Raw genomic sequence first — 13442 nt, forward strand, 5'->3', positions numbered from 1 at the left:
GAGCATATTGTTTAAGCCTGACGACAGCACCACAACACTGTAGACTGGAGCATATTGTTTAAGCCTGATGACAGCACCACAACACTGTAGACTGGAGCGTATTGTTTAAGCCTGAAGACAACACTGTAGACTGGAGCGTATTGTTTAAGCATGAAGACAACACTGTAGACTGGAGCGTGTTGTTTAAGAATGAAGACAGCATCACAACACTGTAGACTGGAGCGTATTGTTTAAGCATGAAGACAGCATCACAACACTGTAGACTGGAGCGTATTGTTTAAGCCTGATGACAGCATCACAACACTGTAGACTGGAGCGTATTGTTTAAGCCTGATGACAGCATCACAACACTGTAGACTGGAGCGTATTGTTTAAGCCTGATGACAGCATCACAACACTGTAGACTGGAGCGTATTGTGGAGGTTTGTTGAGATGGGTCTGTTGACATGCTGGGTGTATTGTAGGTATAGTGTACATGGGTTAATAAGAAGAGCAAATTTTATAATAGGATAATTAGAACTGATTGCCAAGTAAGATAGACTGTGAAAGGCATAGTTGGTTCATTTTCTTACTCAATAAAAATGCTTTCTACTATTCATTCTGATATTTATGGTCATTCATGCTCATTAAAGAAATTGTGTGCATTCCCTATACATGTAACTACTTTTGACCTGAGCCCTGACCTGAGCCCTATGACCCCTGACCTGAGCCCTATTAGCCCTGATCTGAGCCCTATGAGCCCTGACCTGAGCCTTATGAGCCCTGACCTGAGCTCTATGAGCCCTGTCCCTATGAGCCCTGACCTGAGCCCTGACCTGAGCCCTATGAGCTCTGACCTGAGCTCTATGAGCCCTGACCTGAGCTCTATGAGCCCTGACCTGAGCTCTATTAGCCCTATGAGCCCTGACCTGAGCTCTATTAGCCCTATGAGCCCTGACCTGAGCCCTATGAGCCCTGACCTGAGCCCTATGACCCCTGACCTGAGCCCTATTAGCCCTGATCTGAGCCCTATGAGCCCTGACCTGAGCCTTATGAGCCCTGACCTGAGCTCTATGAGCCCTGTCCCTATGAGCCCTGACCTGAGCCCTGACCTGAGCCCTATGAGCCCTATGAGCTCTGACCTGAGCTCTATGAGCCCTGACCTGAGCTCTATGAGCCCTGACCTGAGCTCTATTAGCCCTATGAGCCCTGACCTGAGCTCTATTAGCCCTATGAGCCCTGACCTGAGCCCTATGAGCCCTGACCTGAGCTCTATTAGCCCTATGAGCCCTGACCTGAGCTCTATTAGCCCTATGAGCCCTGACCTGAGCTCTATTATCCCTATGAGCCCTGACCTATCATGGTAGGCCTATACTAGTGTTGCTCTGTTCTTCAGAGAGATCTGGATGAATGATTAGCAGTAATGGGAGCAGATGTTTCCCAGTACTGACACTACTGGGTAATGTTCATCACTCCTACAACGTGCTGCTGAGTTTTTTTTTTTTTTTGCATTTCAATAGTGGAGCATCTGCAGGTGCAGTCAAATTGGAGGCTGTTGACAAGGACCCAATGAATACAACTGTATTGATACAGCTTTATGACCCAATATACCAGGCAGGTAGGATCGTAGAACGATACATTCTATGGGAAGATGGCTTTATGACCCAATATACCAGGCAGGTAGGATCGTAGAACGATACATTCTATGGGAAGATGGCTTTAGACCCAATATACCAGGCAGGTAGGATCGTAGAACGATACATTCTATGGGAAGATGGCTTTATGACCCAATATACCAGGCAGGTAGGATCATAGAACGATACATTCTATGGGAAGATGGCTTTAGACCCAATATACCAGGCAGGTAGGATCATAGAACGATACATTCTATGGGAAGATGGCTTTATGACCCAATATACCAGGCAGGTAGGATCATAGAACGATACATTCTATGGGAAGATGGCTTTATGACCCAATATACCAGGCAGGTAGGATCATAGAACGATACATTCTATGGGAAGATGGCTTTATGACCCAATATACCAGGCAGGTAGGATCATAGAACGATACATTCTATGGGAAAATGGCTTTATGACCCAATATACCAGGCAGGTAGGATCATAGAACGATACATTCTATGGGAAGATGGCTTTATGACCCAATATACCAGGCAGGTAGGATCATAGAACGATACATTCTATGGGAAGATGGCTTTAGACCCAATATACCAGGCAGGTAGGATCGTAGAACGATACATTCTATGGGAAGATGGCTTTATGACCCAATATACCAGGCAGGTAGGATCGTAGAACGATACATTCTATGGGAAGATGGCTTTATGACCCAATATACCAGGCAGGTAGGATCGTAGAACGATACATTCTATGGGAAGATGGCCCGCGGCCTTTAATTGCCTACATAATTGATGAGTTTATTTTCCAAACACAATTTTTTTGGGAAAAACATTTTTTTTTATAAACCTTTTATTTAACTAGGTACGTTTTCACGTTTTGTGTTTTTTTTCATCAGAAATTATTGCTTATGGGTGCCTTCATGTGTCTGTAAAATATTACTGTTCTTATTTTTTTTTTATCCGTAGATTTTAGATTGTGTATGAAAATGTTGTATTTTTTTTGCTAAACACTATACAGGTTAGCTGTAATGTAATGTTCATATCCTGTATAGTTGACTGTGATATGTGGTCGTCTCACCATATCTTAAGATCAATGCACTGGGTAAGAGCATCTCCTAAATGACTACAATATGAAATGTAAGTGTTTTACATACAGATCTCAAATTACTGTATTGAATAATTGTTTACCTTTTTTTTATTTATCACGTGTAATTCTTTCAGTTCTTAATAAAAAATAAAATAAATAGTTATTTGTTACATTTGACCGTGTGACACCTAGCAGTACTACTGATTTCTCTGAGAGTGAGGCAGATATATATTCTTACTGTGTAAAACCTAGCAGTACTACTGATTTCTCTGAGAGTGAGACAGATATATATATTATTACTGTGTAATACCTAGCAGTACTACTGATTTCTCTGAGAGTGAGGCAGATATATATTATTACTGTGTAAAACCTAGCAGTACTACTGATTTCTCTGAGAGTGAGTCAGATATATATTATTACTGTGTAAAACCTGGCAGTACTACTGATTTCTCTGAGACTGAGGCAGATATATACCATTTAGCAAAAAAAACATGATTATTTGTCTCTGAAATTTAACAAGTTATTTAAAACTAAACACGTCTGTCATTGAACAACCGCGTGAGGGATTTAGATCGTGAAAAAACACACCAATCTCGTTCAAAATTTCTATAAATAATAAAAGCTAATTTACCAACACTTCTGAAATGGATAGAAGGCGTTTTGGAATGAAACTCTTCAATTACTACGTCACACATTGAGTGTTCAGATTTGTTTTTTTGATAAACTGTCTGTTTATTTTTATTCGTTTTTTTATAATGAAAGGACATTCAATGTGGTGAACGTTTGCTTTAGACAAGGGCAGGACAGTAAGCTCTATCATAAAATACATTTATAGAATACCGTTATGGAATAATATGTTCTTCTTCGTTGTACTTTCTCTCAATGTTTTCACATTCAGAATGAATGCTTGTGTCTACTTGCCCCCAAAAGGAATTATATGCAGTTTATTGTCTGTCCCAAGGGAGACGTTCGTGTCTATATTGGAACCGCAGTGCTCACCGTTAACGACATGGTCCCCAGCAGTATTTAATGAGTGCTTCGTGCCGGTTAATGTTTGATCATGTTTCCCTTGGAACTACTCCTGTATGAACTTCCGTTTTGGTACGCCCTGTCCATGGTGCTGAAACGCAGAGGATGGATGATATCACATGAACAGTTCCTCATGGACATACTGTAGGCCTGTTGCTTTCAGTATCTGGTAATCGACTTAATAACCCTGTCATTTTATAATGAAGTTGACCTGTAAAAGAACTCTCACTTCCGTGCTGATACTATGGCTGCGTAATTGTGTAATTTCTATGGTTAATTGAGCACGATTCATTCACGTCATGAAGAGCCTTTCCTTGCAATAGAAAGCTCTGGACTGTGTGTTGGGGGGGGGGGCACGCACGCACATTGCATTCACTCGGAAATGCTCCACACTCAAAGCATTGCCTTGTGCTTTTTAACAGACAGGAGAGAACTGACGTGCCCACCGGAGAGATGTTATAGAACATAGCACCCCTGCAGGCTTTTACCACCCACGTACTTTCCATGTGAATCTGTCCATAAATGGTAATCCTACGTATTTGATATGAAGCTTTGTAGTTCTGTTGATAGAGAATGGCGCTTGCAACGCCAGGCTAGTTGTTTCTATACCTGGGACCACCCACATGTAACATTTATGCACACATGGATGTAAGTCGCTCTGGATTCCATTTAAAGCGTCTGTTAAATATAATATATATATATATATAACAAGTCAATTGTTTGATATCGATCACTTGTGTAAAATTGTCTTTGGTGTTTTTTAACTTAGCAGAAGCCCAAAGCGAGATTCAACTAAGTGTAAAATGATAGGCTAACTAAAATATCACAACACAACTCATATTAATATGATAATATATTTGTTTATTATTTCACAGTACACAAATAAAATCTACATTTACACAGTTGGCTCAACTGGTCCAGCCAGTAGCCTAAAGCAGAGTATAACTCTTGACATAGTGGTTATATATTGTAATACTACAATATGTGTATTGTACTGAGAAGTCCCTCAATTCATTGAATTTGACACTTCTCTATGGGTTTGCTCCGTTTAGTGGGGCTGGGGCCCATTACCAGCTGTAGGTCGCTGTTAAAGCTGGGGCGGCGGGCCAGTGGGTAAACCGCACCGCAAGGCGCGTCTGGAACCAACGCACGGCTCCGTCTGCCGCAACGGCTTCTGCTGGTGCTCAGCGCCTGGTAGGTACGTATGGAGATCTCGCGGTGCTGCGACGGACGCGTCTCGGTAGGGAGACCGCCTAGCTTGACAAGGGCTTGGAACATCTCTTCTAGACTGGTACTGTCTTTGGCTGATGTCTCGAAGAGCGCCGTGTCCTCCCCAAGAGCTCGGAACATCTCCGGACGACTGATGACCCTCTCCGCCTCTAAGTCCACTTTGTTGCCGCATATCACTATGGGAACCCGGGCATTCTCTTTGAGCTTCATCAGCTTGGTCTTGGCTGCTATTATCTCTTTGCGCAGTGTGTACACCTCTTTGAAGGAGTCTCTGTCATCCACACTGAACACCAGGAGAAATATGTCACCTGTTGTAGAGAAGAGTACAGATTTAGTGATTTAATTCAATGCAACAACAAAAAACACTCACATTTATTTCCCAACTCAATGTATTAGATCAAGGCTATGCAAAGGCCAATTCAATGCACGCAAAAACACTTTTCATTGTCCAACTCAATTAGATCTATACACAGTCAAAAGCCTATACACTCATAACCTACACACCTGTCAGTATGGACAGCCTCCGTCTGGCGGGGAAGTCTCTCTCCTTCGCTGCGTCCAGGATATCAATCTGATAGGTTTCTCCTCGGATCTGGTACAACTTCCTGTGGAAGTCTTCTGCCGTGGGCTCGTACTGTTCCTCGAACCCGCCGCGCAGGAACCGCCTGAGAATGTTCGTCTTGCCCACTCTGGGCGCGCCGAGTACTACAACGCGCCGGCAGTTGCGGGGCTTGGTGAGGCGCATCTCCTCCAGTGGCGCGGTGCATGCAGTCTGGTCCGGGAGGGTCAACGTCGCTAGCGGGTCGAAGGATCTTCTTTTGGGGAACATTTCCGAGGATGTAGGCTGAGTGGTCCCCGTGCTGGAAGACCGGACCACCCTCGTCTTCTTGTCCGTGTGTCTCCAGTGCTCAGTGACCGTTTTAAAGATCCCTTTACTCGCCTTGGTCATGCTCGAGACCTTTTTGTATCGCATGAGGATTGTAGGTGATTGACAGTTGACACCTGTGACTTTAACATTGGGAAGCTGGTTGGAAATCGTTTGTTCAACATTATCGTTCATGTTGAGCTGGATCTGTGGATGCCCGGCAGTTGCACAAGAGCTGAACGTGTCGGCGGTGCCATCAACGGAAAGGTAGATTACTTTCTCTGCTGTGTTCACCTCCATGTTCCTTCCAGGCACGGGGATCATCCGAGGTGTCTGTTGTTACAGGTCTGTTACACCTGTTGCTTCACCATGTGATGCGTTGCAGTGGAGCGTTGCAGTGTGCGGAGAGGAGCGTCGGCGCGGGTATTTATAGAGTATGGCTGGGCAGATTGGTTTCTACGTCATTAGAGAGAATCATCACATCGCGTTAACACTCTGCTCCTTTTATGGTAGTTTCATATAAATATCTGTAATCATGTGATATCAGTCAAGTGTAGGCTATAGCCTTCCAATTCACATGTCAGGGAAACAAATAGCTAAGGAGGATGGAGCACAGCTAGAGAGGGAGTATGGCTAGAGATGGAGATGGAGCACAGCTAGAGAGGGAGATGGAGCACAGCTAGAGATGGTGATGGAGCACAGCTAGAGATGGTGATGGAGCACGGCTAGAGATGGAGATGGAGCACAGCTAGAGATGGAGCACGGCTAGAGATGGAGCACGGCTAGAGATGGAGATGGAGCACAGCTAGAGATGGAGCACGGCTAGAGATGGAGCTCGGCTAGAGATGGAGATGGAGCACAGCTAGAGATGGAGCACAGCTAGAGATGGAGCACAGCTAGAGATGGAGCACGGCTAGAGATGGAGATGGAGCACAGCTAGAGATGGAGATGGAGCACAGCTAGAGATGGAGATGGAGCATAGCTATAGATGGAGCACAGCTAGAGATGGAGATGGAGCACAGCTAGAGATGGAGCACAGCTAGAGATGGAGCACGGCTAGAGATGGAGCACGGCTAGAGATGGAGATGGAACACAGCTAGAGATGGAGATGGAGCACAGCTAGAGAGGGAGCACGGCTAGAGATGGAGATATAGCACAGCTAGAGATGGAGCACAGCTAGAGAGGGATCACGGCTAGAGATGGAGCACAGCTAGAGATGGAGCACAGCTAGAGATGGAGATGGAGCACAGCTAGAGATGGAGATGGAGCACAGCTAGAGATGGAGCACAGCTAGAGATGGAGATGGAGCACAGCTAGAGATGGAGCACAGCTAGAGATGGAGATGGAGCACAGCTAGAGATGGAGCACGGCTAGAGATGGAGCACGGATAGAGATGGAGATGGAGCACAGCTAGAGATGGAGCACAGCTAGAGATGGAGCACGGATAGAGATGGAGCACGGATAGAGATGGAGCACAGCTAGAGATGGAGATGGAGCACAGCTAGAGATGGAGCACAGCTAGAGATGGAGCACGGCTAGAGATGGAGCACGGATAGAGATGGAGCACAGCTAGAGATGGAGATGGAGCACAGCTAGAGATGGAGCACAGCTAGAGATGGAGCACGGCTAAAGATGGAGCACAGCTAGAGATGGAGATGGAGCACGGCTAGAGATGGTGCACAGCTAGAGATGGAGATGGAGCACAGCTAGAGATGGAGCACAGCTAGAGGTGGAGCACAGCTAGAGATGGAGATGGAGCACAGCTAGAGATGGAGCACAGCTAGAGATGGAGATGGAGCACAGCTAGAGATGGAGCACAGCTAGAGATGGAGCACAGCTAGAGATGGAGCACAGCTAGAGATGGAGCACGGCTAGAGATGGAGCACAGCTAGAGATGGAGCACAGCTAGAGATGGAGCACGGCTAGAGATGGAGCACAGCTAGAGATGGAGCACAGCTAGAGATGGAGATGGAGCACAGCTAGAGATGGAGTATAGTTAGGTTTTTTGGGGGGGTTTAATTAGGGTATATGGGGTATAATTAGAGGTATATGGGGTATATTTAGGGGTATATGGGGTATACATTTTCAGCATTGTGTTTCCCCTGTATGGGACACTGCAGTAACAGGCATAGTGTTTCTCCTGTATGGTACACTGCAGTAACAGGCATAGTGTTTCTCCTGTATGGTACACTGCAGTAAACAGCATAGTGTTTCCCCTGTATGGTACACTGCAGTAAACAGCATTGTGTTTCCCCTGTATGGTACACTGCAGTAACAGGCATAGTGTTTCCCCTGTATGGTACACTGCAGTAACAGGCATAGTGTTTCCCCTGTATGGTACACTGCAGCAACAGGCATAGTGTTTCTCCTGTATGGTACACTGCAGCAACAGGCATAGTGTGTCTCCTGTATGGTACACTGCAGTAAACAGCATAGTGTTTCCCCTGTATGGTACACTGCAGTAAACAGCATTGTGTTTCCCCTGTATGGTACACTGCAGTAAACAGCATAGTGTTTCCCCTGTATGGTACACTGCAGTAACAGGCATAGTGTTTCCCCTGTATGGTACACTGCAGTAACAGGCATTGTGTGTCTCCTGTATGGGACACTGCAGTAAACAGCATTGTGTTTCCCCTGTATGGTACACTGCAGTAAACAGCATTGTGTTTCCCCTGTATGGTACACTGCAGTAACAGGCATAGTGTTTCCCCTGTATGGTACACTGCAGTAAACAGCATTGTGTTTCCCCTGTATGGTACACTGCAGTAACAGGCATAGTGTTTCTCCTGTATGGTACACTGCAGTAATTTAGATAATCATTATCTGTCTGTGGTCACTAATTGGTTTCCTAATGGTTCAGCTAATTTGTGTGCTATAAAAATGTATTAAATTAGACTTTTCAAAGGCATCACAGTATTTCCATGATGGACGGGGTTAGGGTTTATGTGGGAAATAAAGGCATCACAGTATTTCCATGATGGACGGGGTTAGGGTTTATGTGGGAAATCAAGGCATCACAGTATTTCCATGATGGACGGGGTTAGGGTTTATGTGGGAAATAAAGGCATCACAGTATTTCCATGATGGACGGGGTTAGGGTTTATGTGGGAAATCAAGGCATCACAGTATTTCCATGATGGACGGGGTTAGGGTTTATGTGGGAAATAAAGGCATCACAGTATTTCCATGATGGACGGGGTTAGGGTTTATGTGGGAAATAAAGGCATCACAGTATTTCCATGATGGACGGGGTTAGGGTTTATGTGGGAAATAAAGGGAGCACAGTATTTCCATGATGGACGGGGTTAGGGTTTATGTGGGAAATCAAGGCATCACAGTATTTCCATGATGGACAGGGTTAGGGTTTATGTGGGAAATAAAGGCATCACAGTATTTCCATGATGGACGGGGTTAGGGTTTATGTGGGAAATAAAGGCATCACAGTATTTCCATGATGGATGGGGTTAGGGTTTATGTGGGAAATAAAGGCATCACAGTATTTCCATGATGGACAGGGTTAGGGTTTATGTGGGAAATAAAAGGAGCACAGTATTTCCATGATGGACAGGGTTAGGGTTTATGTGGGAAATAAAGGGAGCACAGTATTTCCATGATGGACAGGGTTAGGGTTTATGTGGGAAATAAAGGGAGCACAGTATTTCCATGATGGACAGGGTTAGGGTTTATGTGGGAAATAAAGGGAGCACAGTATTTCCATGATGGACAGGTTTAGGGTTTATGTGGGAAATAAAGGGAGCACAGTATTTCCATGATGGACAGGGTTAGGGTTTATGTGGGAAATAAAGGCATCACAGTATTTCCATGATGGACAGGGTTAGGGTTTATGTGGGAAATAAAGGGAGCACAGTATTTCCATGATGGACAGGGTTAGGGTTTATGTGGGAAATAAAGGGAGCAAATTAAAAAGCATCACGTTGTTTGCAACATGAAATAATGATTCTCTGTGAAGTCCCAGGATCAGTGTCCCACCCAGTAGTAAAGGATCAGTGTTTAATGCTGCAGTAAAGGATCAGTGTCCCACCCAGCAGTAAAGGATCAGTGTTTAATGCTGCAGTAAAGGATCAGTGTCCCACCCAGCAGTAAAGGATCAGTGTTTAATGCTGCAGTAAAGGATCAGTGTCCCACCCAGTAGTAAAGGATCAGTGTTTAATGCTGCAGTAAAGGATCAGTGTTTAATGCTGCAGTAAAGGATCAGTGTCCCACCCAGTAGTAAAGGATCAGTGTTTAATGCAGCAGTAAAGGATCAGTGTTTAATGCTGCAGTAAAGGATCAGTGTTTAATGCTGCAGTAAAGGATCAGTGTTTAATGCTGCAGTAAAGGATCAGTGTTTAATGCTGCAGTAAAGGATCAGTGTCCCACCCAGCAGTAAAGGATCAGTGTTTAATGCTGCAGTAAAGGATCAGTGTCCCACCCAGTAGTAAAGGATCAGTGTCCCACCCAGTAGTAAAGGATCAGTGTCCCACCCAGTAGTAAAGGATCAGTGTCCCATGCTGCAGTAAAGGATCAGTGTCCCACCCAGTAGTAAAGGATCAGTGTCCCACCCAGCAGTAAAGGATCAGTGTTTAATGCTGCAGTAAAGGATCAGTGTCCCACCCAGTAGTAAAGGATCAGTGTCCCACCCAGTAGTAAAGGATCAGTGTCCCATGCTGCAGTAAAGGATCAGTGTTTAATGCTGCAGTAAAGGATCAGTGTTTAATGCTGCAGTAAAGGATCAGTGTTTAATGCTGCAGTAAAGGATCAGTGTTTAATGCTGCAGTAAAGGATCAGTGTCCCACCCAGTAGTAAAGGATCAGTGTTTAATGCTGCAGTAAAGGATCAGTGTTTAATGCTGCAGTAAAGGATCAGTGTTTAATGCTGCAGTAAAGGATCAGTGTTTAATGCAGCAGTAAAGGATCAGTGTCCCACCCAGCAGTAAAGGATCAGTGTCCCATGCAGAAGTACAACAACACCAGGTTGGTCTATTTGCTGTGGCTGGTTGTTATCAACCTTGCAGCTCAATAGTTCTAGTGCTTTCTGCCGTGTGACACATGATGTTTTTGAGCCTCATCTTGTTCAGCGTTCACTGTGATCACGCCTTTCACAGGCCACTTACATTATCCCTTCTGTGGAGAGACTTCGGGCTAGCGTCCCAAATGCCAGCCTATTTCCTATATAGTGCTCTACTTTTGACCGGGGCCAATGGGGCTTGGAATAGGGTGCCATTTGTGACAGACGCCTTAAATATTCACTTAACACCCTCACGGGCTGCTATGAATCTGATGCAGTCGCTCTTTAGAACCGAGGTGATAAACTGGATCATATTTGATTGTGTCATAATGGATGCATTCCAAATGGCACCTCTATATGTTCTACTCCCAGTGCACTACTTCAGACCAGTGGTAGTGCACTGCGTAGGGAATAGGGTGCCATTTTGGGATCCAGACACCATCTCACTTTCAGAGAGGGAAGAAAGGGCACATCGTGTTCATACTTCACATTGCATGATAATAGGCCTACACTGTTCAAGACAACACCGCCCAGCGATGAGTCATCCAACTAGTAATCGTAAAGGAAGAACAGTAATGTGATTTAGCAGTCACCTACAATTACCTGAGAAAAACAACAGAAAGACACAACAACAGATCTGTCCCTCAATTTGCTGTCTCTGTCATATCCATCCATATGTTCTTCTTTCTCACAAATTATTTCTCTCTCTCTCTCTCTCTCTCTCTCTCTCTCTCTCTCTCTCTCTCTCTCTCTCTCTCTCTCTCTCTCTCTCTCTCTCTCTCTCTCTCTCTCTCTCTCTCTCTCTCTCTCTCTCTCTCTCTCTCTCTCTCTCTCTTCTCTCTCCTCTCTCTTCTCTCTCCTCTCTCTCTCTCTCTCTCTCTCTCTCTCTCTCTCTCTCTCTCTCTCTCTCTCTCTCTCTCTCTCTCTCTGTCTACATCAGTGGGTCTAGTGGGAACACTTTGATTGTGACACCTGCTGTGCCTGTATGTCCAGAGGGGGAACACTTTGACCGTGACACCTGCTGTGCCTGTATGTCCAGAGTGGGAACACTTTGAACGTAACAGCTGCTGTGCCTGGTCATCCGTGGGAAAATCAACATGTGACAGAGAAGGACGCATCATCATCATCATCATCATCACATGAAAAGGAGAGACGACACCATGACATCACACCTCTTTTTAAACACATCACTGGAAAGGAGCAACAGGCCTACAGGAACAGAACCTCAGTAATGTTACATGTTGGGTCCTGAGTCTGTCCAGACTATGTTCCAGGTACTGTCTGATCCCAGAAGATGTCAAATGCTGCACCTAGGTTAAAAGCAGAGAACATTCTGGGCCAGAATGCACCTAGGTTAAAAACAGAGAACATTCTGGGCCAGTGTGCTGCACCTAGGTTAAAAGCACAGAACAGTCTGGGCCAGTGTGCTGCACCTAGGTTAAAAGCAGAGAACATTCTGGGCCAGAATGCACCTAGATTAAAAGCAGAGAACATTCTGGGCCAGAAGCACCTAGGTTAAAAGCACAGAACAGTCTGGGCCAGTGTGCTGCACCTAGGTTAAAAGCAGAGAACATTCTGGGCCAGAATGCACCTAGGTTAAAAGCAGAGAACATTCTGGGCCAGAATGCACCTAGGTTAAAAGCAGAGAACATTCTGGGCCAGAATGTACCTAGGTTAAAAGCAGAGAACATTCTGTGCCAGTGTGCTGCACCTAGGTTAAAAGCAGAGAACATTCTGGGCCAGTGTGCTGCACCTAGGTTAAAAGCAGAGAACATTCTGGGCCAGTGTGCTGCACCTAGGTTAAAAGCAGAGAACATTCTGGGCCAGTGTGCTGCACCTAGGTTAAAAGCAGAGAACATTCTGGGCCAGAATGCACCTAGGTTAAGAGCAGAGAACATTCTTGGCTAGAATGCACCTAGGTTAAAAGCAGAGAACATTCTGGGCCAGAATGTACCTAGATTAAAAGCAGAGAGCATTCTGGGCCAGTGTGTTGCACCTAGGTTAAAAGCAGAGAACATTCTGGGCCAGAATGCACCTAGGTTAAAAGCAGAGAACATTCTGGGCCAGAATGCACCTAGGTTAAAAGCAGAGAACATTCTGGGCCAGAATGTACCTAGGTTAAAAGCAGAGAACATTCTGTGCCAGTGTGCTGCACCTAGGTTAAAAGCAGAGAACATTCTGGGCCAGTGTGCTGCACCTAGGTTAAAAGCAGAGAACATTCTGGGCCAGTGTGTTGCACCTAGGTTAAAAGCAGAGAACATTCTTGGCTAGAATGCACCTAGGTTAAAAGCAGAGAACATTCTGGGCCAGAATGCACCTAGGTTAAAAGCAGAGAACATTCTGGGCCAGTGTGCAAGCAGAGAACATTCTGGGCCAGAATGCACCTAGGTTAAAAGCAGAGAACATTCTGGGCCAGAATGCACCTAGGTTAAAAGCAGAGAACATTCTGGGCCAGAAGCACCTAGGTTAAAAGCAGAGAACATTCTGGGCCAGTGTGCTGCACCCTACTCTTGGAGAAGTCACACATTCAAACACTTTGACGTCAATGAAAAACCAACTGACACTCTCTACTGAAATGTTTCTTTTATTTCAGAAATATACTTTCTATCTGC

At 45.1% G+C, this 13442-nt stretch overlaps 1 protein-coding gene across 1 annotated transcript; it reads right to left on the bottom strand.

Annotated features, from left to right (window-relative positions):
• Positions 1–4739: 4739 nt before the first annotated feature.
• LOC139422336 (GTP-binding protein Rhes-like) lies at positions 4740–6147 on the bottom strand. Its single transcript, XM_071173535.1, has 2 exons — positions 5463–6147; positions 4740–5266 (listed from the first exon to the last, which is right to left on the bottom strand). Exons 1-2 carry the CDS (start codon positions 6145–6147, stop codon positions 4740–4742), a joined length of 1212 nt encoding a protein of 403 aa, XP_071029636.1.
• Between the last annotated feature and the right edge of the window lie 7295 nt (positions 6148–13442).

The sequence above is a fragment of the Oncorhynchus clarkii genome, chromosome 12, assembly GCF_045791955.1.
Source record: "Oncorhynchus clarkii lewisi isolate Uvic-CL-2024 chromosome 12, UVic_Ocla_1.0, whole genome shotgun sequence".
In the NCBI taxonomy this organism is placed as follows: Eukaryota; Metazoa; Chordata; class Actinopteri; order Salmoniformes; family Salmonidae; genus Oncorhynchus; species Oncorhynchus clarkii.